We start from the raw sequence: 23,643 nt of genomic DNA on the forward strand, positions 1-23,643 counted from the left end.
CTCCCTGCCCGACACCCCCTCCCCCCACAGGGACCCCCGCCGGGCCCCAGGCTGTGCCCGCCCATCCCAGGGGGGCGGGGCGGATCCTGCTGCAGCTCCACTGCGGCTGAGGCAGCTCCGAGGCTTCTCCCAGGTTCCCCGGGGCAGAGTCACTTTCCCGCCCGGCCCCAGCGCCCCGTCCCCGGGGTCTCTCACTCACCGGGGGCTCCGGGCCAGGGCTGGGGCGGGCAGAGCCCGGGGCTGCCCAGGGGGCGGGGCCCAGCTGGAGAAAGCCCCTCCCCCCGGGCTGGCAGGGGAGGGGTTAATCCCGGCCCTCCCCCGCACAGACCCGAGAAGTAGCAGCTACTCACCCGGCACCGGGTCACACCGAGGCCGCAGCGTCTGGTCTGAAGCATGCGCAGTAACAGCGGCTGAAACCCACCCTCACCAGGACTGGAGACGGAGGAAGCAGCCCCCGGGGCAGGCTGGGAGATGTAGTTCCTGACTCCCTCTGGAGCGGAAGTGACGTTGGGCAGGGGGAGAACCAGCCGGGCTCCTGCGGGAGCCCTCCCGGGGCCGGAGAAAGGTTTGTGTGGTTGGAGCTCTGGGCATGCGCAGATCGCGGCGGGAGAGACACCTCAATTAACCCTCCTGTGCCCGGCCCGGGCCCTGCTCCCGCTGGAGCCGCCCTGGGGCCGCCCGGGGCTCTGCTCGCCCGCAGCATCCAGGTCCCGGAGCGAGCCCCGGGGCCGGGCGGTGTCTCTGCCCCAGTGTCCGTGGGGGGGACCCGGCATGTCGCAGCGCCGGGATCTGCTCCCGGGGGGCAGCGCCCGTGGGGAGCTCGGAGCTGCTGTCCCCGCAGGAGCCCAGCGCCCCCCAGGCCCGGCCAGGCTCTGCCCTGGGGCCTCACAGCGGGTCCCAGCCCCTCTGGAGTCCCTGCGTGGGGCCGGGCGGGGGCTGCCAGGGGGTGAGACCGGGCTGGGGGGAGACCTGGGAAAGGGGCGGGTGGAAAATGTCTGTGCAGCCCGGACATGGCCTGGGGGGGGGGGGAAAGAGCATGTGACCCCCAAGGAGCGGGGAGGTAGAGGGGGGGCTGAGATCCCCTCGGATTTACCGCTGCCCCCTCCCGTGGGGACCCCCCCTGTAACGACAGAAACAGCTCCTGCTCCCGATTCCCTAGTTTGGCCACCGGCAGGAATGTCCGCAGGCGGGAGCGGGATGGATTGAGTTCTAGCCCCCTCCCTTGCCCCCCCCCCCGCACACACAGACACTTCCCGTAGGGGTCGGTTGTTGGCGCTGCTGTTTTTTAACCCGTTTGCCGTTAGCAGCAAGATTTGAGGATTCCCTGAGCAAGTTAATACCCAAGAATAACAATTGCTACAACCCGATCAAGTCATTTTGCGTGTGTGTAAATATATATATTAGGGGCTGTCAAGTGATTAAAAAAAACCATCACAATCATGCTGTCAAACAACACTAGAAAACCATTTATTTAAAATATTTTGGATATTTACATTTCCAAATATCTTAATTCCAATTGCAACACAGTACAGAGTGCACAGTGCTCACTTTGTTTATTTTTATTACAAATATTTGCACTGTAAAAAAATTTTTTTTCAGTTCAACTCATACAAGTACTGGAGTGCAAATGAAAATTGAACTGACAAATGTAGAATTATTTAAAAAAAACTCAACCCTACATTCAAAAATAAAAATGTAAAACTTTAGCGCCTACAAGTCAACTCCGTCCTACTTCTTGTTCAGCCAATTGCAAAGACAAAGAGGTTGGTTACAATTTACAGGAGATAATGCAGCTGCTGCTGCCATGTTTACAATGTCACCTGAAAGTGAGACCAGGCATTCGCATGGCACTGTTGTAGCCAGCGTTGCAAGATATTTATATGCCAGATGCATTAAAGATTAATATGTCCCTTCATGCATTAAGCACCATTCCAGAGGACATGCTTCCATGCTAATGACGGGTTTGGCTTGATAAGGATCCAATGACACATGTTCATTTTCATCAGCTGAGTCAGAAGGTTCATCATCACCAGCAGGAGGTTGATTTTCTTTTTTGGTGGTTCGGGTTCTGTTGTTTCTGCATCAGAGTGTTGCTCTTTTAAGACTTCTAAAAGCATGCTCCACACCTCATCCCTCTCAGATTTTGGACAGCACTTCAGATTCTTAAACCTTGGGTCGAGTGCTGTAGCAATTTTTTAGAAATCTCTCATTGGTCCTTCTTTGAATTTTGTCAAATCTGCTGTAAGCGTGTTCATAAAACGAGTATGTGCTGGGTCATCATCTGAGACTACTATAACGTGAAACATATGCAGAATGCGGGTAAAACAGAGTAGGAAACATACAATTCTCCCTGCAAGGAGTACAGTCACAAATTTAATTGACGTATTTTTTTTTAACGAGCATCATCAGCATGGAAACATGTCCTCTGGAATGGTGGTCAAAGTATGAAGGGGCATACAGATGTTTAGCATATATGGCATATCTTGCAACGCCAGCTACAGAAGTGCCATGCAAACGCCTGTTCTCGCTTTCAGGTGATATTGTAAATAAGAAGCAGGCAGATGTATCTCCCGTCAATGTAAACAAAATTGTTTGTCTTAGCGATTGGCAGAATAAGTAGTAGGACTGAGTGGACTTGTAGGCTCTACAGTTTTACACTGTTTTGTTTTTGAGTGCAGTTATGCAACGAAAGGAAAAACCCTGCATTTTTTATACTTTCACAATAAAGAGTTTGAACTTCAGTACTTGTGTGAGGTGAACTGAATTTGTTGATCATGTTTACTGTGCATATATTTGTAATCAAACAATAATATAAAGTGAGCACTGTGCACTTTGTATTCTGTGTTGTAATTGAAATCAGTATTGAAAATGTATCCAAAAATCTTTAACTTTCAATTGGTGTTCTATTGTTATAAGTGCAAGTAAGCACAATTGATTTGAGTTCATTGTGTGAATTAACTGCGCTTGACAGGCCTAACATATATATGCCAAATCCTCAGAACACCAATATAATATGGAAACAAATTTTTACCTTAAAATGACAAGTTATTTTATGTACTCATGTGGCACTTGTTGGCATTGCCCTAGCAACAAAGCTATTGAAACAGAAAACAGGCAGGGTGAGGCATTGAAGCTGCTGCCTAACAAGGCTACCAGGAAAAAAAAAATGCTTTTAATTTTGCCTGTGCTCCTAAGAGGTTGAAAGTTACCTAAACCCCAAACCACAAAAGTGGGAGCGGGGGCATTCCCAGGATCGCCATGGCCAATGGGTCACGAGAGACAGAATCTACAAGGGTCAGGGCAGGGCTTGCAACTAAACTCCCATGTTTCCCTCCGGATTTTCAAACTATAACTTTCAGTTATACCTCATCTCTGTCAACTAAGGCTATGTCTACCCTATAGCATTTACAGCTGCAGTGGGCTGGCCCCTTGTTCTGTGTTTGGGCATGGCAGGGGATTCGTTCATGGTCTTTTTCCTCTTTCAGGTGCTGGCAAGGGTCATCATGGTGCACCTTGGTAAGTGCAGACAAGGTTTGTTAAGGGTTGCATGCACAGCATGTTGTACTGACAGACCTCTAGTTTCTGCATCCCTCTAAATCAATTATAGTTGGTGGAGAATGTGCAGCCTTCTCCGCTGAACTCTTAGGGGTTGGTAAAGCAAATCTGTCTTTATTGTCAGTAAAACGATGTCTTAAAGCAATCTCATGGCAGGGTACAGACTTCAATTCCATTAAAAAGAATAATCTCTTGTTTGTGTGTAAGGAAAGGTTACAGCAGTTTAATTGATTTTAAGTGAAACCAAACTTTTTCTCTAAGGCCTTTTGGCATTTTTTGGCTAGACATCTGTACACATCTGTTATAATCAAATCTACTGTGATACCTGTTGATCTTTCCTTCAGCTCATCTCCTTATGAAAAATTATCATGGAGGACACGTCGCTGTCCAACTGGCGCTTGGCGGCTGTGCCAACAGACCCTTCTTCCGTATAGTGGCCGCATATAATAAGCGAGCACGGGACAGCAAGTATTTGGAGCAAGTGGGCTGCTATGACCCACTCCCAAATAGCCATAATGAAAAGCTTGTTGGCTTGAACATCGAGAGGATCAAACACTGGATTGGTTGTGGAGCACATGTCACAAAACCAGTTGAAAAACTTCTAGGTAACTCAAGGTGTTTTTCAATCTGAACTATTTGCTTATTTCGCTTAAATGACAACAGATTTTTCTTGGTGATCCTCTGCATACTTGGAGTACCAAAGACCCTTTCTTCATTTCTTTGCATGAATTCTTGAAAATATCTATATATTCAGTCACCCTTCTTTTGGCCACAGGAAATGGGATGGGTCTCATTTATGGAGACACTGAGCTGGCCGAGACAGCAGTAAAAGGCACTTCAAGCCACTAGTGGGTTGGTGAGAGAGACAATTACTCTCACTTCCTAAAAGTCTCATTAACTATTGGAATAGTTTACCCAGGGTTGTGGTGGATTCTCCATCACTGACAATTTATCTCAAGATTGGGTATTTTTTCTCTGACAATTATTTTGGGGTAGTTCTATAGCATGTGTTACCTAGGAGGCCAGATGAGATAAGCACAATGCTCCCTTCTAGCCTTTGAATCTGAGTCTAGTACAGTAATACTGCAACTCCAGTTATAAACACAAATACTCTTTCTTTCAGGTCTTTCTGGATTTTTCCCATTGCATCCTATGATGATCACAAATGCAGAAAGATTAAGGAAGAGAAGAGCCTTGAAGGCCAAAACAGCTTCTGAGGAAGAAACTCCAGGTGACCAATAACATCTGTCTGAACTGAATTACTCAAAAGATTACTGTACAGACAACGATCAGAACAGGGTGCCAACTTAAAAGGGCAATATACGTACCACAGGCAAAAACGATAGTGGATATGAATTATTTCATAAGAACATTAAAGTATTTTGAGGCTTCAGGAGGCCTCAGACAAGGATTCTGATTGTCCTCATTTGTTAATTAATAATTTGTGTCAAAATAAGGAGTAATCTTTCATGTTTGTCAAACTGCAATTACTTAGGCCCAGATCCACAAAGGTAAAATTTAGGCTCCTAAATTCCACTGAGATCCAGTGGACGTCAAGAACCAAAATACCTTTGTGGATCTGGGCCTTCCAGATTACAGCATGTATACAAATGGAATACAAACTCCAGTGTTCTAAATAGCTCTAGTGTGGAGGTGGAAAGAGCGTTACTGGCTGTCATAAGAACCTAATGTATAGGAAGTTGTGCTGGATGCCCCTGTAGGCATCCTTCTAAAAGTAATCTTACCATTACTTCAGCCATAGTTGGTTTTTAATTTTACAGTTAACTATTTCAAGATTTTTGGCAGAGGAGGGACACTCAGACATGGCCACTGTTGTTTCTTTATCTTCACCCAGTTAAGCTGCAAATAGCATAAGCATCAGAAAATCTTTTTTTTGGGTGCGGGGTGCAGCACAGAATGTGACCAGAATTATTTACCCACAATACTGTTCTTCCAGAAGGTATCCCACAGAACATCACCACTCTAAGCACAGCAAATACTTTGGCGTTTTTATACCTTTCTCCCGAACAGTATTTGTTCACACATTATACATGTGTCCAGCTAAAAGAATAATTTAAAAATCCAGGAATTACTGCATGATGTTCATAGTTATCAGCTACCCATATTCCAGTGTGATAAGCACAATAAGAATCGAGCTATGTTCAGAGGCAGACAGCTATCACTGTCACTTGGAGGAACTCGCACATCATTCATTCTAACTCACTTAAATGTCTTAGGTAAGGTTTGTCCCATCCCTGAAGATCACCAGACTCAGACTTTGGTGGCCAAACAAAGCCACTGAATTTGAGTCATGGAACTGTCACCCCAAAAGCCTTAACACCAATCTCTCACAGTGCAAATCTAAGAATTGACTATGGGGAGCACATGAGATCTTTCTCAGCCCACACGGTGCAGCACATCACACCTTTTAAAGACTTGACGTAACAAAGCTGAGACATACTTGAAGATCACAGGTTTCAGAGTGGTAGCTGTGTTAGTCTGTATCAGCAAAAAGAACAAGGAGTATTTGTGGCACCTTAGAGACTAACAAATGTATTTGAGCATAAGCTTTCGTGGGCTAAAACCCACTTCATCAGATGCATGGAGTGGAAAATACAGTAGGAAGATACATATACACAGAGAACATGAAAAGATAGGGGTTGCCTTACCACCTCTAACGAGACAAATCAAAGTGGGCTATTATCAGCAGGAGGAAAAATCGATTTTGTAGTGATAATCAGGATGGCCCATTTCAAACAGTTGAGAAGAAGGTGTGAGTAACAGGAGGGGTGGGAATTAGCATGGGAAAATAGTTTTTAGTTTGTGTAATGACCGATCCACTCCCAGTTTTATTCAGGCCTAACTTGATGGTGTCCCAGTTTGCAAATAAATTCCAATTCTGCAGTTTCTCATTGGAGTCTGTTTCTGAAGGTTTTTTGTTGAAGAATGGCCACTTTAGGGTGGGTTTTAGCCCACGAAAGTTTAAGCCCAAATAAATGGGTTAGTCTCTAATGTGCTACAAATACTTCTTGTTTCTTTTGAAGATCACAGTATCCTGCTTATTTAAGAAGAGTACAATCCAATAGTCCACTCTAGTGCTGACAGAAGAGCCGCCTTCCTCAGCTGTTGCTCCAAGATGGCAATCTGCTGCTGTTCCTGCACATCAGGAAGCTGGTGGGGGCTCAAAAGGGGGGCAGCTCATAGCAAGAGAAATGGCTGAGAAGATTCATTGTTCCCTTGGCACCACCCCCATACGGAGACCCGTGGAAACACAGCCAGCTCTCAGTTGACAGGCAGCTGGGAATTAGTTACTTTTTCAATAGAGAAGTAAAATCTGAGCAAATGCATACATAGAACCAAAGAAAAGTAAAGCTCTTTTGGGTGCTACCTGAAGTCCTGCCTGCAAAGGTTCAGGCAGACATGGCTGGCTTGGATTTTACCGGGGAGTATATTTAAACCAGGGGTTCTCACAACAAATTCTTGTGTGGGCTCAGCATGTGACCACCAGTTCTTGCTGGTGGCTGCACTGACGCTTTTTCCTAAAATACTTAAAGTTTAGGAAAAACAAATAAATATGCACATACACGGGTCCAAATCATTGTCATTTATTTATGTCGGGTTTTTTCAGACAATAATAATGTTGTGAAAAATGATATTTGTATGTTTAATAGGGCTTTTCACAGCACACTTCAGTAGCTAGCTGGGAGTCTGTGAAAAGTGACATTAACAAACATACAAATATCACTTTTCACAGCCTCCCAGGTAGCCAGTAAGTGTGCTGGGAAAAGTGACACTTGCTTGTTCATTTATATTGCTTTTCTCAGCAAGCCCCGGGACAAATAAAGCCCTAGATGCAGAGTTTGGCGAGGGAGGCAGGGGGGTTGGGGCAATGGGGGGGAGGACAGATGTGGGACCAGGGAAGGCAGTGGGGGCTCAGAGTGATAAATGGGGGCGGGGGGAGGTAGCAGGGGTCAGGGCAATGGGGGGGGGGAATAGATGTGGAACCAGGGAAGACAGTGGGGGATCGGGGAGGCAGTGGGGGTTGGGGCAATGGGGGAGGAACAGATGTGGAACTGGGGAAGGCAGTGGGGGCTCGGGGTGATAAATGGAGCTGGGGCAATGGAGGGGAGGATAGATGTGGGACCAGGGAAGGCAGTGGGGGCTCAGGGTGATAAATGGGGGCGGGGGGAGGCAGTAGGGGGCTGGGGCAGTGGGGGGGGTAGATGTGGAACCAGGGAAGGGAGTGGGGGCTCGGGGTGATAAATGGGGGCTGGGGGAGGCAGGGGGGGCTTGAGCAATGGGGGGAGGATAGATGTGGAACCCGGGAAGGGAGTGGGGGTCAGGGAAATGAGGGGGTTGATGTGGGACCAGGGAAGGCAGTGGGGGCTCGGGGTGATAAATGGCTGGGGGAGTCAGTGGGGGGCGGGGCAATGGGGGGCGGATAGATGTGGGACCAGGGAAGGCAGTGGGGGCTCAGGGTGATAAATGGGGGCTGGGAGAGGCAGTGGGTGATCCCTGCTGCCATATGGCCAGAGCTGGGGCTTGGAGCTGTGCGGCCCGAGCTGTAGATCAACACCCACCACCATGGGGCTGGGGCTGGGGGTCGGTGCCCGAGGCTAGCAACTGCCACTGCACAGCCACAGCCCGGAGCCAGTTGCTTGTTGCTACACGGCCATGGGTTAGCGCCCAGGGCCAAGGACACATGGCTGGAGCCTGGTTTTCACCCAGGGCTGAAGCCCAAGCCCCAACGTGCCCTGCCCACCCCACAGATGGGTCAGGAACTCACCTTGATCCTGCAGCATTGTGCCCCATCTGTCTCCAGAGGTGGTGCACGGCCGCTCATGCAGGAGCAACAGGGAGGGAGGGGGAGAGGCTGATGCTTTGGCTTCTCCATCACTGCCCAGGAGGCTGTTACAACTGCACGAAAAGCCCCTGGTGGCCGCATGTGAGAAATGCTGATTTAAACTCAATTCCATGTGCCAAAACCTTGGCCACTGTACCTCCTAACTGCTGGTTTCTCAGGGAAGAGTGTACTTAAGGATTAAGTGAAGTGCTGCTGTAAGAAGAACCTTCGTGCCCTTTAAAGGAAACCAGGATAGAAAAAAATACTGAAGATGATTTTTAATATTTTCTTTATCCAACAAAATTAATGAAACAATATATAAAATTCTATAAACAAACCTTTTGCATTTTACAGTTTTGTAGTATGTAAAATTTGATTTTATATAGTGCCCATCCTCAGATATATTCCAGATTAGTATAAACAAGACATGATTTCCCTGGTAACTGGAACCAGTTTATATTCCGTCCGCTCAAATAAAAAAGGAGCAAATTTAAAAGTTCATTTGTATGTAGGCTTCGGGAAGAGTTCCTTTCCAGTTTCTAAAAACACAACACGGTTTTCTTTTCTGGATTTCTCGGCCTCAAATACAAGGAGGTGGGACTGCAGGGTTCCTTCTGGACTGGTCTGAATGAGAGATGGTTTATTCTCCTGTTTAAAAAACAAAATTGTTTCTAGTGTTACAGAAATGAAAGACACAAGTCTGGTTTATAAAGCTGGATCCTTGCATCCCTCTCACAAGGGGACTAGCTGATCAGGCTCAAGGCAGTATTCCGAAATAAATTGTTTATCATCCCTTTACTATGCGAGTTGTACCAAAGCAAGAGTTAGACAGTGGTTGGGCAATCACCATACAGTTCAATGGAGTAGATAGTCATTAGAAAGTTACTGCCAATAACAACATCAGCTCAGTAATAAAGCTTTTGATAATTAGGGGAGGCAACGTTGTCTAGTAATAACTGGCTGAACAGAGAGAGATCCTATACTCAGTCACTCCAGTGCTGGGGGAATCTCAGCTTTGATCATCTTCCCAAAAGAATTTTAAAATGGGGACACCCCAAATGACTTCTCTCTCGGACAGAAAGAAAAGAAATACGGTGGGGAGAAGGGGGGACCCTGGTCTGGGGAGAGGAGGCATACAGAGCCCCGCCTGGGGGAGATGAAGAAACTTGTGACATGGAGGGGTGGGCAGATGCAGGGAATCTATGAAATAGAGGGGGATGGGAGAGTGGCACATGGTGGGGGGGATGGAAGGAAGTGAGGAGCCCTCGGTGTGTGCAAAGAGTACAGCTAAGTGTGAGCGTGCCAAGTGAATAATACTTTGCACTTCAAAAATGACACTGACTTTTATTACGATCTCAAAGAACTTTAGAGATGCAGATTATTTCTTCCCATTTACAAATAAACTCTCTGCCGTGGTTTTCTGAAGAGAGCAGCACAGAGTCAGAGGATTAGCTATGCTTCTGGCTCACGACCAAAACAGATCATCTGTCAACGTTTGCTTTACGTGCATGTAGCATTCAGGGGTGGGGTTCTGGGAAGGGAGCAGGAGTGATGCTTACCTGCCTAAATCATCCAGTAGAAGTAAAAGATGACTGCCAGAGGCAGGTTTCAGTAGGAACCCAGCGCTCAGGTAAAGCCTGGCCCCTTCTTGGTGGCTGAGGAACATTCTCTCTCAGAAGACCTAGTCTTGGACTGCAAAGGTGTGAGGTGGCGTTTAAGGAGCACTGCCGGGGAGCTCAGCTACACACCATTATACAGCTGAGAGCTGGAACCTGATCAGTGGCTCCTTTGTGTTCTCTTAAATAGTAGGGAGGAGTATTCCCTCCACTGTGGGAATTTCTGGGTAAAATCATATTGTTGGTGCAATGCAGGAGGTCAAGTTAGAAAAACCACATTAGTCCTTTCCACGGAATCATAGGACTGGAAGGGCCATCAAGATCTCATCTAGTCCAGTCCCCTGCACTCAAGGCAGGACTAAGTACAGTAGAACCTCAACAATACAAACACCAGAGTTACGGACTGCCCGGCAACCAGACATCACGTGGACCCAGAGGCATGCAATCAGGCAGCAGCGGAGACAAAAAAAGAACCATCACCACCACCCAAAAATACTGTACTGTACTGTGCTGGTATTGCATCTTAAAGTTAGGCACATCTGCGCTGCCTGTCCCCACCCCTACCCCCTACTCGCCACGCAGGCCAGCCACTTACAGGTGAAGATGCTGAGGTTCACAGGCATAACTGAGCTCCCAAGCAGAAGTGCTGGGGTCTGCACTGGTCACGGGCTGTTCCCCCCCTCTGGCCGGGCGTGGGACAAGCTTGCAACCTTAGTCGCAGTCCAGGAAAGAAGCTTCCTGAGCTGCTGCTGGAACCTGGCCAAGAGTGTGAGCTGCTGGAGCCCGACCTGCTGCCTGCATGCTGCGCTCTGGAGGAGCAGCTCACTTCTAATGAGCCCCAGCCTGCACCGCGTGCCCACTGATGCCACAGTGCCCCGGGGGGCCTCACTCCTCACCCTTGCAATTGGGCTAGAACAGGGGTAGGCAACCTATGGCACGAGTGCCGAAGGCAGCACGCGAGCTTATTTTCAGTGGCACTCACACTGCCCAGGTCCTGGCCACCAATCCGGGAGGGCTCTGAATTTTAATTTAATTTTAAATGAAGTGTCTTAAACGTTTTAAAAACCTTATTTACTTTACATACAACAATAGTTTAGTTATATGTTATAGACTTATAGAAAGAGACCTTCTAAAAACGTTAAAATGTATTACTGGCACGCGAAACCTTAAATTAGAGTGAATACATGAAGACTCGGCACAGCACTTCCAAAAGGTTGCCAACCCTTGGGCTAGAATCAGAAACTTGCCGGGCAGCAACTGCAGAGCTGTGAGCCCCTGTTCCGAGCAGTCCACCTTGAGGAGCATCCCAGAATGCCTCGTTCAGAGTAATGAACATCTCGGAGTCACGAACAACCTCCATTCCCGAGCTGTCCGTAACTCTGAGGTTCTACTGTATTATCTAGACCATGGTAGTCAATAGGTGGACCATGGGCCAAATCTGGATTGCCAGATGCTTTTGAATGGACCCTAAAATCATTTTATTTACATATTATCATTATTTTTTTTAATGATTTTCTTCGCAGTCTGGCCCCTGACTATACCTTGATGAAGAATTTGGACCTTGACAAAAAGTAATTGACTCATCTACCCCATCCCCGAGAGGTGATTGTCTAGCCTGCTAGGAACCTACAATGACAGAGATTCCACAACCTCCCCAGACAATTTGTTCCTGCGCTTAACTTTGCTGGCAGGAAGTTTTTCCTAATGTCCAACCTAAACCTCTCTTGCTGCAATTTAAGCCCGTTGCTTCTTGTCCTATCATCAGAGGTTAAGAAGAACAATTTTTCTCCTCCTCCTTGTAACAACCTTTTAGGTACTTGAAAATGGTTATCGTGTCCCCGCTCAGTCTTCTCTTCTTCAGACTAAACAAACCCAATTCTTTCAATCTTCCCTCATAGGTCATGTTTCCTAGACCAGCAGTTCTCAACAGGTGGTTCGTGGCCCACTGGGGGTCCGTGAACCCTTTCGGGGTGGGGGGCACAGGGCCCCGTGGCTAAAATCCAGAGCCTGAACCCCAGACCTCCTGCAGGGCTGAACCCCCGATCCCTGGGGCTTCTCGCAGGGCTGAAGCTGGGAGCAGCAGGGCTCAATTCTGGAGCCCCGAGCCCCGGTGCTCCCCACGGGGCAGAAGCCCTGAGCCCATGGGGGTACACAGGGGTGTTACGCCTCCTCCAAACTACAGTGCAAGAGCAGGGCAGTCCTGGGGCAGCTCCAAACCCACCCCTCCACCTCCTCCTCTCCCCACCCCCTGCACCCTGAGCTACTCCCTACCAGCACACAGCCCCAGCTATGCCCCCTCCCTGCACCCTGAGCTACCCCCTACCCGCACACAGCCCCTAGCTACCCCCTCCCTGCACCCTGAGCTACCCCCTGCTTGCACACAGCCCCTAGCTACCCCCTCCCTGCACCCTGAGCTACCCTCTGCCCCCACACAGCCCCTAGCTACCCCCTCCCTGCACCCTGAGCTACCCCCTGCCTGCCTGCACACAGCCCCTAGCTACCTCCTCCCTGCACCCTGAGCTACCCCCTGCTTGCACACAGCCCCAACTACCCCCTCCCTGCACCCTGAGCTACCCCCTGCTTGCACACAGCCCCAACTACCCCCTCCCTGCACCCTGAGCTACCCCCTGCCCCCACACAGCCCCTAGCTACCCCTCCCTGCTCCCTGAGCTACCCCCTGCTTGCACACAGCCCCTAGCTACCTGCTCCCTGCACCCTGAGCTACCTCCTGCCTGCACAGAGCCCCTAGCTACCCCACCCTCTGCACCCAGAGCTACCCGCTACCCGCACACAGCCCCTAGCTACCCCTCCCTGCACTCTGAGCTACCCCCTGCCTGCACACAGCCCCAACTACCTCCTCCCTGCACCCTGAGCTACCCCCTGCCCCCACACAGCCCCTAGCTACCCCACCCCGCACCCTGAGCTACTCCCTACCCGCACACAGCCCCTAGCTACCCCTCCCTGCACTCTAAGCTAACCTCTGCCTGCACACAGCCCCTAGCGAACCCCTCCCTGCACCCTGAGCTACCCCCTGCCCCCACACAGCCCCTAGCTACCCCCTCCCTGAACCCTGAGCTACCCCCTACCCGCACACAGCCCCTAGATACCCATCCCTGCACCCTGAGCTACCCCCTGCCTGCACACAGCCCCAAACACCCCACCCCGTGCACCCAGAGCTACCCCCTACCCGCACACAGCCCCTAGCTACCCCTCCCTGCACCCTGAGCTATCCCCTGCCCCCACACAGCCCCTAGCTACCCCCTCCCTGAACCCTGAGCTACCCCTGCCTGCACACAGCCCCTAACTACCCCACCCCCTGCACCCTGAGCTACCCCCTACCCGCACACAGCCCCTAGATACCCATCCCTGCACCTGAGCTACCCCCTCCCTGCACCCTGAGCTACCCCCTGCCTGCACACAGCCCCTAGCTACCCTCTCCCTGCACCCTGAGCTACCCCCTGCCTGCACACAGCCCCTAGCAACCCCCTCCTTGCACCCTGAGCTACCCCCTGCCCCCACACAGCCCCTAGCTACCCCCTCCCTGAACCCTGAGCTACCCCCTGCCTGCACACAGCCCCTAACTACCCCACCCCCTGCACCCAGAGCTACCCCCTACCCGCACACAGCCCCTAGCTACCCCCTCCCTGCACCCTGAGCTACCCCCTACCCGCACACAGCCCCTAGCTATCCCCTCCCTGCACCCTGAGCTACCCTCTGCCCCCACACAGCCCCTATCTATCCCCTCCCTGCATCCTGAGCTACCCCCTCCCTGCACCCTGAGCTACCCCTCCACCCAGACAGCCCCAACTACCCCCTCCCTGCACCCTGAGCTACCCCCTACCTGCACACAGCCCTTAGCTACCCCCTCCCTGCACCCTGAGCTACCCCTGCCTGCACACAGCCCCTTGCTACCCCTCCCTGCATCCTGAGTTAACCTCTCCCTGCACCATGAGCTACCACTTTCCCCACACAGCCCCAACTACCCACTCCCTGCACCTTGAGCTACCCCGTCCCCACACAGCCCCTAGCTACCACCTCCCTGCACCCTGAGCTACCCGCTCCCTGCAACCTGAGCTACCCCGTCCCCACACAGCCCCTAGCTACCCCTCCCTGCACCTTGAGCTACCCCCTCCCCCACACAGTCCCTAGCTACCCCCTCCCTGCACCTTGAGCTACCCCCTCCCTGCACACAGTCCCTAGCTACCCCGTCCCTGTACCCTGAGCTACCCCCTGCCCCCACACAGCCCCTAGCTACCCCCACTTCACACCTTGAGCTACCCCCTCCCCCCACACAGTCCCTTGCTACCCTCTCCCTGCACCTTGAGCTACCCCCTCCATGCACACAGCCCCTAGCTACTCCTTCCCTGCACCCTGAGCTACTCCCTCCATGCACACAGCCCTCAGCTATCCTCTCCCTGAACCCTGAGCTGTTTTCAAACTCTTTGAGCTGAGCCCCCCACCTTTGAGTTATAATTTTTGGTTTCCCCCCCCCCGTCCCCCATCCAGACAGGTGGCTGAGGTGAGTCAGGATGTGGAGGTGGCATTCCCTCCCCAGACCCCGACGTGCAGAGCTGGTGTGAGCCTCACTGGCCCCTGCCCACCCAAATAGAAGTCAAACTATACCTATGCCCACATTTCCCTCCTCCCCCAGAGTTTTTATAGCTGTTGTGGGTGGGCCCTGGAGTTTTTATAGCATGTTGTGGGTGGCCTCCAAAAGAAAATGCTTGAGAACCCCTGTTCTAGACCTTTAATCATTTTTGTTGCTCTCCTCTGGACCGTATCCCATTTGTCCACATCCCTCCGGAAATGTGGCGCCCAGACCAAGACACAACACTCTAGCTGAGGCCATATCAGCATGGAGTAGAGCAGAAGGGTTACTTCTTGTGTCTTGCTTACAGCACTCCTGCTAATCCTGCCCAAAATGTTTGCTATTTTTGCAAGTGTTACACTGTTAACTCATATTTAGCTTGTGGTCCACTGTGACCCCCTGAGATCCCTTTCCGCAGTGCTCCTTCCTAGGCAATCATTTCCCGTTTTGTATGTGTGCAACTGGTTGTTCTGTCCTAAGGGGAATATTTTGCTTTTGTCCTTATTGAATTTCATCCTGTTAACTTCAGACCATTTCTCCAGTTTGTCCAGATCATTTTGAATTTTAATCCTATCCTCCAAAGTACTTGCAACCCCTCCCAGCTTGGTATCGTCTGCAAACTTTGTAAGTGTCCTCGCTATGCCATTATCTAAATCATTGCTGAAGATATTGAATAGGACCGAACCCTGTGGGACCCCACTCGTTATGCCTTCCAGCTTGACTGTGATACAAGAAAGTATCAAAAGCCTTACTAAAGTAAAGATATACCACACCTACCGCTTCCCCTCTGTCCACAAGTCTTGTTACCTTGTCAAAGAAAGCTATTAGGTATTCATATCTGTATCTATCCAGTCTTAATAGCGATGAATCCAATGGCATTCCCTCCCACATGATGTCAGCAAAAGTAGCAACGAGGCAGCTGAGCAGCTCTACTGCCACAGTGTGGCATGGGGGGAAAGGATTTTTTCCACTCGGTCCCAGAATCACTCCCTGGGGACCAGCCTAGCTGCTTGGGATATGCATTGGTCACAAAGTTTAGGCTTCAGACCATCTGAAAAATCAGAAAAAGTAACAACCATCACCAATTACATTTGAAAACTTGTCTTCACAACTATAAAAGTTTAAAAGAAAGTTTCTATGTGAAGTTTGATTCTGCAGGAAGTTATGGTAAAGCATCCCACAAGTAAGGGACATTTTCTTCCTTGCTATATTGCCAGGCTCTGAAAGAAAAGGGGCCAATGGCAAAGCTAGGAACAGAACCTGTAATTCCTGATTCCTAGGCACTTACTCTAACACTAGAGACAGCAAGGCTTAGCAGGTTGTGAAGACTGGTAGTCAGGAGATCTGGTTTCTGCTTTTGGTTCTACCATTAACTTGCTGAGAAACCATGAGAAACCACTGAGCCTCTCTTTGCTACAATTTCTGTAAAACAAATGTAAGTTCTACATACAACATAGGTGTGATGTGAGTTTTAACAACTTTTTGAAATGCACTTCTGTCCTTTTCACTTAAAAATCCCCAAGTATTAATGTAGAGTAAAAATAAATGGGTCAATTCTTAAAACATATATTTTTTTAAATACTCGAATTGCTTTCAGAATTAACAATCCACACTCTGCACAAATTACTGGCTCACAAACTAAACAAAAATATTTAAGAGTTAGTTTCTCCAAAACATTTAATGAAGCAATCCTCAAGCATTAAAATGAAGGCAACATACACAGCCAGTACATATCAGTTTCCAAGCACTGGCCTACTATCATGATATTTAATCTTGCCAAGATAATAATACTCTAACACACTCACCTTCGATTCAGCTAGTGCTATCGCCTCATTCTCAAATGTACACATCAAATGACTGATCGCTCTGCAACACACAACCTTAGCTCTGACTTTCCAATGCTACAGTTAATAGTTATAATCTTAAAATTGCCGTTTTTAGCATCTCTATATACTATGCCCTAGAGAAAGAAAAACGTAACACTGATCACACAAAGATATTTCTCAAAAACACACCTGAACTTCACAATGTTTACATTATGAGCCAGATCCTTGGTGCAAAAGGACCAGAACAATGGCATTTCCAGAACTGGGATTCCCCCAGCATCAGTAGAGAATCCCTGGGTGGTGGTTCCTACACCTCTAGATCCCAGTGTGGGGCACTACTGGGGTAATTCAAATGGATCCTTTGCGGCTCCCTGGACTTAACTAGGTGTAACAGTGTACAGAGGCAGATTACGATATACTGGGGCCCTGGGCACAAAGAATATTTGGGCCCCCCACAACCCTCCCCCACCATGGGGCCCCACCCTCTGCTCTTTCCCTTCCCCCAAGGCTCCACCCTCTGGTCGGCCAGAAGCTGAGCCATAGTAAGAACTGCCCAGGGAGCCTGGGCCACCATGGGGAGCCCTGGACCCTCCACCTGCCCTGTGCAGCATGCACTGGGGGGCAGGGACATGGGCTGGGGGCTGCCCTCAGGTGCATGGTTCACGGCTCCCCACCGCTGCCTGGACTCCCTGATAGCTCTTACCACAGCGTAAAGCAGGGGTCCCCAAACTGTGGGGCCACCCCACTAGGGGGACATGGAGGAGCGTTTGGTGGGGCACGGCAGGGCCCAGCCCTACTCCTGGCTCTGCTCTTGCCCCACCTCAGTCCTGCCCCTGCTGTGACTCTGCTCCTAGCCACATCCTCACTCACAGCCCCTGACTGTGGGCCCCGGCCCCACTCCTGCCCTGGCTCCGGCGTGTGTCTGTGTGAGCGCGACTGAAAAGGTTTGGGGACCCCGGCCTAGGATGACCAGATATCCCATTTTGGCCCCAGACATCCCAACTTTTTTGGCAAAACCGGGCATTTGTCCTATTTGCTCTTGCCAACTGATCACCAGTTGGCAAGCACAAACAGAACAAATGCCCAGTTTTGCCAAAAAGGAGCTTGGAGGGAGGGTGAGTGGCAGGGCTTGGGTGGGGGAGGGGGTTGAGCAGTGAGGATCGAGTTAGCCCTGTGAGGGGGGAGGTGGAGGATTTCGTTTAGTGGTTTGGGCCAGCCCCGCAAGGGGGAGGGGAGAAGGGCCAGGTCTGTACAGGATGAGAGGGGTTCGGGGAGCTCAGCACCACATGGGGAAGGGGGAATAGATGGGAGAGGGGCTCAGAGCAGCTCCAGGCCGAGGAGGGGGAGGGGGGCAGAGGGGAAGGGGCTCAGAGCAGCTCCAAGCCACTTTTTCCCCTTAGCTCCCAGCGCCTGTGCTGCGAAACAGCTGTTTTGAGCAGCAAGTGCTGGGAGGGAGGGGGTGGAGGGGGAATGTGGGGTGCTTGGGAAGAGGCGGGGCTGGGGCGGGGATTTGGGGAAGGAGTCCAATAGGGGCAGGGAGGGGGGCAGAGTTGGGGCAGGGACTTTGGGAACAGAGTTTGAATGGGGGTGGGACAGGGACAGGGAAAAGGTGGAGTCGGGGCAAAGGAGCACGAGCACCCACCGGCACTGGGGAAACTTGGTACCTATGGGGGGGGGGGGATTTGCTCACCAGCTCCACAGGCTTCTTTGGTTGGGCTGGAAGTGGAGACTCGGGGTGGGAGGGGAAGAGGAGCAGGAAGGGGAGAGAGAAGGAGCAGGGGCCATAGCTAGAGTTCCAGCTACTCCTGTGGGGCCCCCAGCTAGTCGGAGCATCTGGGCACGGCCCCGCTGGCCCATATGGTATTGTGCCACTGGCTGTGTATTGAGCCTTGTTACTTTAAAGAGATGGCATCAGCTACACACCACCACACACAACCCAGGATGGCAAAGCCTAGTTCTCTGTCCCCCCTATTGACTGGGCCACACAGATGTTTATTTGCCTGCTACAGCTACAGCCTTTTAGCTCAGACAATAACTAGAGCCTTGTAGTTCCAAATTCAGTCCCAGCTGCTGAGCCTCTTGTACTGGAATGTACAGTCCTACCACGGCATGTGTACGTTAATAACGTTACACACCACAGCCAATTAACAGGTGCTAATTAACACTGCGCATTGCTGTTTCAGTTAGCATGTTGGTGTGGCTAGAAGGGACAACTATGATAATTTAGTTTGACCTCCTGCATGACACAGGCCGTAGAGTTTACCCAGAAATTCCTGCAGCCAATCCAACAATTTGTGTTTGAACTAAATTGTATATGTTAGAAAAGCATCAAAGCCTTGATTTAAAGACAAGTGTGGTAATTTAACCACTGGAACAGATTACCAAGAACTGTGGTCATTACCCTCCCTCACAGAACTGGTGGCATCTTACTGCAAGTTTCAACTTCGCTGACACCAACTTCTAGCCAGTGGATCTTATAACACCTTTGTCTGCTAGATGAAAAAGAGTCCTCGAGTAGCAGATATCTGCTCCCTATGTAGATCACTGTAGCACCATCATCCACTCACCTCTTAACCTTCTCTGAGGTGAACTAAATGGACTGAGGGGAAGTTTCTCTTTGCGGGAAATGCTGTCAGACCACACATCATTCTTGTAGCTTTAACTCGCTCCAATTTTTCAGGATTCTTTTTGAAGTGGTTGAGTAGCATCATGGTAGTAATCTAATGCTTGGAGATTGATACTGTGTTGAGAATGAATGTTCCTTTAACTTACGTGTTTTGTGCTTTTTAATGTTTGTCTTTTTGTGAAGACATGCACTTGCGCAACCCTAATTCACAAGGGGGTTTTACATAGGATTGTCATCGTTTTAAAAAATAAAAACAGAAGTAAATGTGAGGGCTGAGGCCCGAGGACTGTGTTGCATCTCCTTTACTTAAAACTTTGCATCTTCAGAAGACAAACTTTAGCTGATGTTCCAGCTTCCTCTGACACTCAAAGTTTTAACATTTGAAGGAAGAGCCATTTTATAAACCACATTTTATCCTGTAGTCTTTTTTCTGAATTAGGAGATAAGGGACAGCCAACATACAAACATATTGTCATTTTAAGTTGTAAATGCATTCCAAATCCACCCTTAAGATGTAATTATCCCCTCATCACCCAGAAATGGGACTATAGTCTAGAGAAGTTTCTCAGAAGGGGCTTGTAGAATGGTGGATGAGATGTCTACATAACGGGACTTCTACTACCATTGCTGCTTGTACTGAATGTCTGTTATTGTGGGAATCCTTACACTTGTGGCAGGGCTGACAAAGAGAACTTACAGTTAACGCTGAAATAAAGCTGTCCATCAGATAGTAGTCAGCTCCATCGTGCCTCATTAAATGGTTTGGAATGAATGCGGATTTGTTTGTTGGATAAGCAGTTTTCTCTCTTGTGCAAAAGTCAAAAACTTGCACTGGTCCCCCCCATCACAGAATAGTTCTCCCTAGAAGTCCAAAGTAAAAGCACAAAACACACCTTACTAAACACATCACTCCGAATTTTTGACAGTGTTTCTAGTGTGTCCAAAGCGTGTCCACATTGCCCATGGTGTGGCCACTCTACAATATGGGCAGTGTAGACACACCTTAAATGTAATGTCCACAATGAGTTTCTATCACAATTAAAATGTATTAAAATCTCTAAACAAGATATTAAGATCACTCCTAGAAAAGTTACATTGTATGTTTTTAATATCTTCACTATGGACAACATCTACCTGGTATTAAAATAAAGGCTAGCTTCATCAGCAGGAGGATCAAAAACGCATCATGGAGCTATTCCACTTGTTTATTTGCTGGCCACTGACCTCCAGTTTGACAATGGCCTCATATTATAATAATAATAGAAGACATACCAATCTCCTAGAACTGGGATTTTGAAAGGTTGTTGAGCCCAGTCCCCTACCTTCACTAGCAGGACCAAGTTTTTGCCCCAATCCCTAAGTGGCCCCCTCAAGGACTGAACTCACTACTTTGGGTTTAACAGGCCAATGCTCAAACCACTGAGCTATCCCTCCCCCCAATGGTCACAGGCCTTTAAAATGTGTCTCAAAAGTCAGCATAAAACAGCAGGAAATACTATATGGTAAAACAGCCTTCCACAACTGCCCCGGTCCCCTTCCCCTCACTGTCCCCCTCAACTTTCCTCTGCCCTCGAAGCTCCTCCCCAACTGCCCATTCAGTCTCCTCCCCTACATCCAACTGCCCTCATCCTTCCCCCCAAACCCCTCACCCAGTTGCCTCACTTGACCCCCTTTAGCCTCCCTTCACCCCAACTTCCCCTTCACCCCCTCACACACTCCCCTCCCTCTGCCTCTCCCCAAGTTCCTCACTCCACCACTCGCAGATTCCCTTCCCCACAACCATCTGCTTCCTCATCATGGGGAACAGGGGCAGAAAATGCTTTTGAAAAAATCTTTTGCAAAGTAAAAAGTAAAACAAGCAAAGCAACCCCCTCTGTGGCTTTGTGCTGGGAGCCCAGCTGTGGGTGTGTGCGGGTTGCTCTGAGCATACTCTGGTCAGGGAAGGGGTGGAGTTGGCCAAAGGGGCGGGTCGAATCCTTAGCAGAGAATTCCTTTCTCCATTGTGTTAGCTAAGCGTTGCTGTTAAATGTCAGCTGACGAATGCAGCACTGGAAACAATCTGACTCTAAATCCCCTGCCCTCTCACTTGCTGTAGTTCTCACACCCTCTGCTCTTGTGATGTCACCACATGACATGCTGTCTTATTCCCAGAGCGTCTTGTAAGTTAGACAGGACCTAAGTTTATAAGGTAAAAACTGAAGCATAACTCCTTCCCTTCCCGCTTTTGACTTAGGAAAAATAAATCCTGTTCCCTCCCTGTGCCCCAACCCCAACCCAGCCCATCCCAGCCCCACCAGCGCTGCTGTGGCCAGAAGACAGGTACTCTCTCACCTGACCCTGATCTGCTGCGGTGAGAGAGAGCTGGGAGGAATCCTCTCTCCCTGGGACAACCTGCACCCCAACCCCTCATTCCCAGCCCCACCCCAGAGCCCGCATCCCTAGCCAGAGCCCTCACACCACTGCACTCCAACCCTTTGCTCCAGCCCTGAGCTCCTCATCCCCAACCCCACCCCAGAAACTGCACCACCAGCCACAACCTTGCACCTCAACCTTTGCCCCACCTGACCCCCCTCCCACACTCCGAACCCTTCAGCCTGACCCCTGCCACACACCATCCATGTGCAGAATGAATTTTGTAAGGAGCACCAATATACAGGTGATGTGTCACACCTCACCTCCATAGTGGTGCACACAACACAATTCATTCCACACACAGGGACATTACAAATTACAGGAAACACTGCTCCTGACTTTCAACCTCTCTCTCACATCTTGAATTTCACACATTGAGTGATCAGAGTAAAATGCTCTCAAGTGAGCTACAGACCAACAGTGGTTCATAGTAATTATGCAGCAAATATTTTAGAAGACCTAGAACATTAGAGGAAATCATAACCTGCTAAGAGACAATTAATGGAGAGAAGCAGCAAGATTAATCCGGTACATTGGATTGGTTGTGACTTATTTGCCTGATCTGAAAAGAGACCAAAAGGATCTGAGTCTCCTCATTGTCGATAGCCCTCTGCTCGGCCAATCAGCACTGAGATTCTGAGGGGTCTCACCACATGTTCCAAAGGACGGTCCAGGTCACCATCAGAGGGGACCACTCTCAGATCCAGCCCCATCTCTTGGTGAGGACCTCCCGCAAGGAGAGAAACCCCCACCCCCCTGCCCACACTCCACACACCCCTCCTTGGTAGAGGGAGGGAAACAGGGGAAAGGGGGGAAAGAAGCAAGAGAAGAGCAGAAAGGAGGGAGGAAAGAGGAAAAGGGAAACCAAAACGGACAAACCACAATGTCCCCAGGGATTCCAACCATCAAATCCTAGGTAGGAAATCAAATTCTGTCATCTGAAGCCAGTGTTTTCTGGGCCTAGAATGCTGCCTGCACCAGGTGGATCAGACTGAACAGGTTCCAAACCTCTCTCAGCCTCTAACCTTGTCAAAGGGAAGTTTGTTTTCAGCACAGTCAGTGGTAGGAAAGGAGAAAACTCCACAGAGGTTCCTCCTCATGCTCACATCCATGAATCCCAATTCTCTCTCAGCCCTCGAGGAGAGACCTCGCGAAGGAGACTTGGGACAGCAAAGCCGGGGGGGTCTCAGAGACTGGCCTGGCCCTGCACCTCTGTCCTGCCCGGCTGATATCGGGGTCTATCTCTCTGTGAGGTCACCTCCTCCCCACCACCTTTGCCCAATAGGCCGAGTTCCTGCATAAGGCCTTTATGATGTCACTGCCACATCCACCCCTCCCCTCAAAGCTGACGTCCTGCCCCTGGCCAGCCTCGTTGGGTGTTTGAGTTGTTTCCCCTGGATCTGGGGTTGCCAATTTTCTGACCCAACAAAACTGAACACCCTCATCCCTCCCCTTCGCCGAGGTCCTGGCCTGCTCACTCCATCTCCCTCCGTTGCTCGCTCTCCCCCACGCTCAATCAATCCTCATTTTCACCGGGCTGAGGAAGGCTGGGGAGGGTCCCTTTTCGACTGAGTGTTCTCGGGACAGACCTGGGAAAGAGGCTGCCTACCAAATACCTTTAAGAGGAGCTGTCTCTCCCTGTCAGAAAATCATCTCCCTACTTCAGTGAAGTGACAGCTTGAATTCTTCCTTATCCCGGCAGAGCCGAAGGATTGAAAGCAGCAACATCAAACCCCTGTGCAGCTAGCAGGAATGAACACAAACACTGTCGGTTCAGTGAGAGTGCCACACTCATTGCTTTCAACACACAAAGACTCACACACACACCTTGCATGCAAAACCTCACCAAGAAATCAGATGCACCTGCTGGTTCCCTGCACCCCTGCTGTACAGAATCCAATCACAAGGAAAGCTTGTTGGGCCCAGAGCTGGCACGGAGCCTGGGCCTGGAGTATTTAACCTACAGTGATGGCACTCGGAGGAAAGATGCTGAACGAGTGCAAGTTAAACATTGGTAGCTCCGGTTCCAGTCCCCTCACAGGTCAGGCCATCCCTCCAGGAAAGGGGCCCATCTGAATTCCCAGCTGGCTCAGTCTAGCTGCGTAGGTCTTGTTTACACCCAGTCAGGTCTGAGACCTGTTTCGCACCCTGTGTTTGAGGTGACCGTCATAACCGAC

At 49.9% G+C, this 23,643-nt stretch overlaps 1 protein-coding gene and 1 long non-coding RNA gene across 2 annotated transcripts; one reads left to right on the forward strand and one right to left on the reverse strand.

The window, feature by feature from the left end:
• Nucleotides 1-737: 737 nt before the first annotated feature.
• LOC115641377 (28S ribosomal protein S16, mitochondrial-like) lies at nucleotides 738-6,940 on the forward strand. The gene is made up of 5 exons (XM_030544472.1): nucleotides 738-946; nucleotides 3,486-3,516; nucleotides 3,900-4,160; nucleotides 4,679-4,786; nucleotides 6,600-6,940. Exons 2-5 carry the CDS (start codon nucleotides 3,504-3,506, stop codon nucleotides 6,620-6,622), a joined length of 405 nt encoding a protein of 134 aa, XP_030400332.1. The 5' UTR covers nucleotides 738-946; nucleotides 3,486-3,503; the 3' UTR covers nucleotides 6,623-6,940.
• Nucleotides 6,941-9,009: 2,069 nt separating this feature from the next.
• Nucleotides 9,010-19,813, reverse strand: LOC115641381. The gene is made up of 3 exons (XR_003998070.1): nucleotides 19,752-19,813; nucleotides 15,380-15,653; nucleotides 9,010-9,046 (listed from the first exon to the last, which is right to left on the reverse strand). It is a non-coding gene; the product is annotated as an uncharacterized LOC115641381 (long non-coding RNA).
• Nucleotides 19,814-23,643: the final 3,830 nt, after the last annotated feature.

Source organism: Gopherus evgoodei, unplaced genomic scaffold (assembly GCF_007399415.2).
Source record: "Gopherus evgoodei ecotype Sinaloan lineage unplaced genomic scaffold, rGopEvg1_v1.p scaffold_34_arrow_ctg1, whole genome shotgun sequence".
Lineage (NCBI taxonomy): Eukaryota > Metazoa > Chordata > Testudines > Testudinidae > Gopherus > Gopherus evgoodei.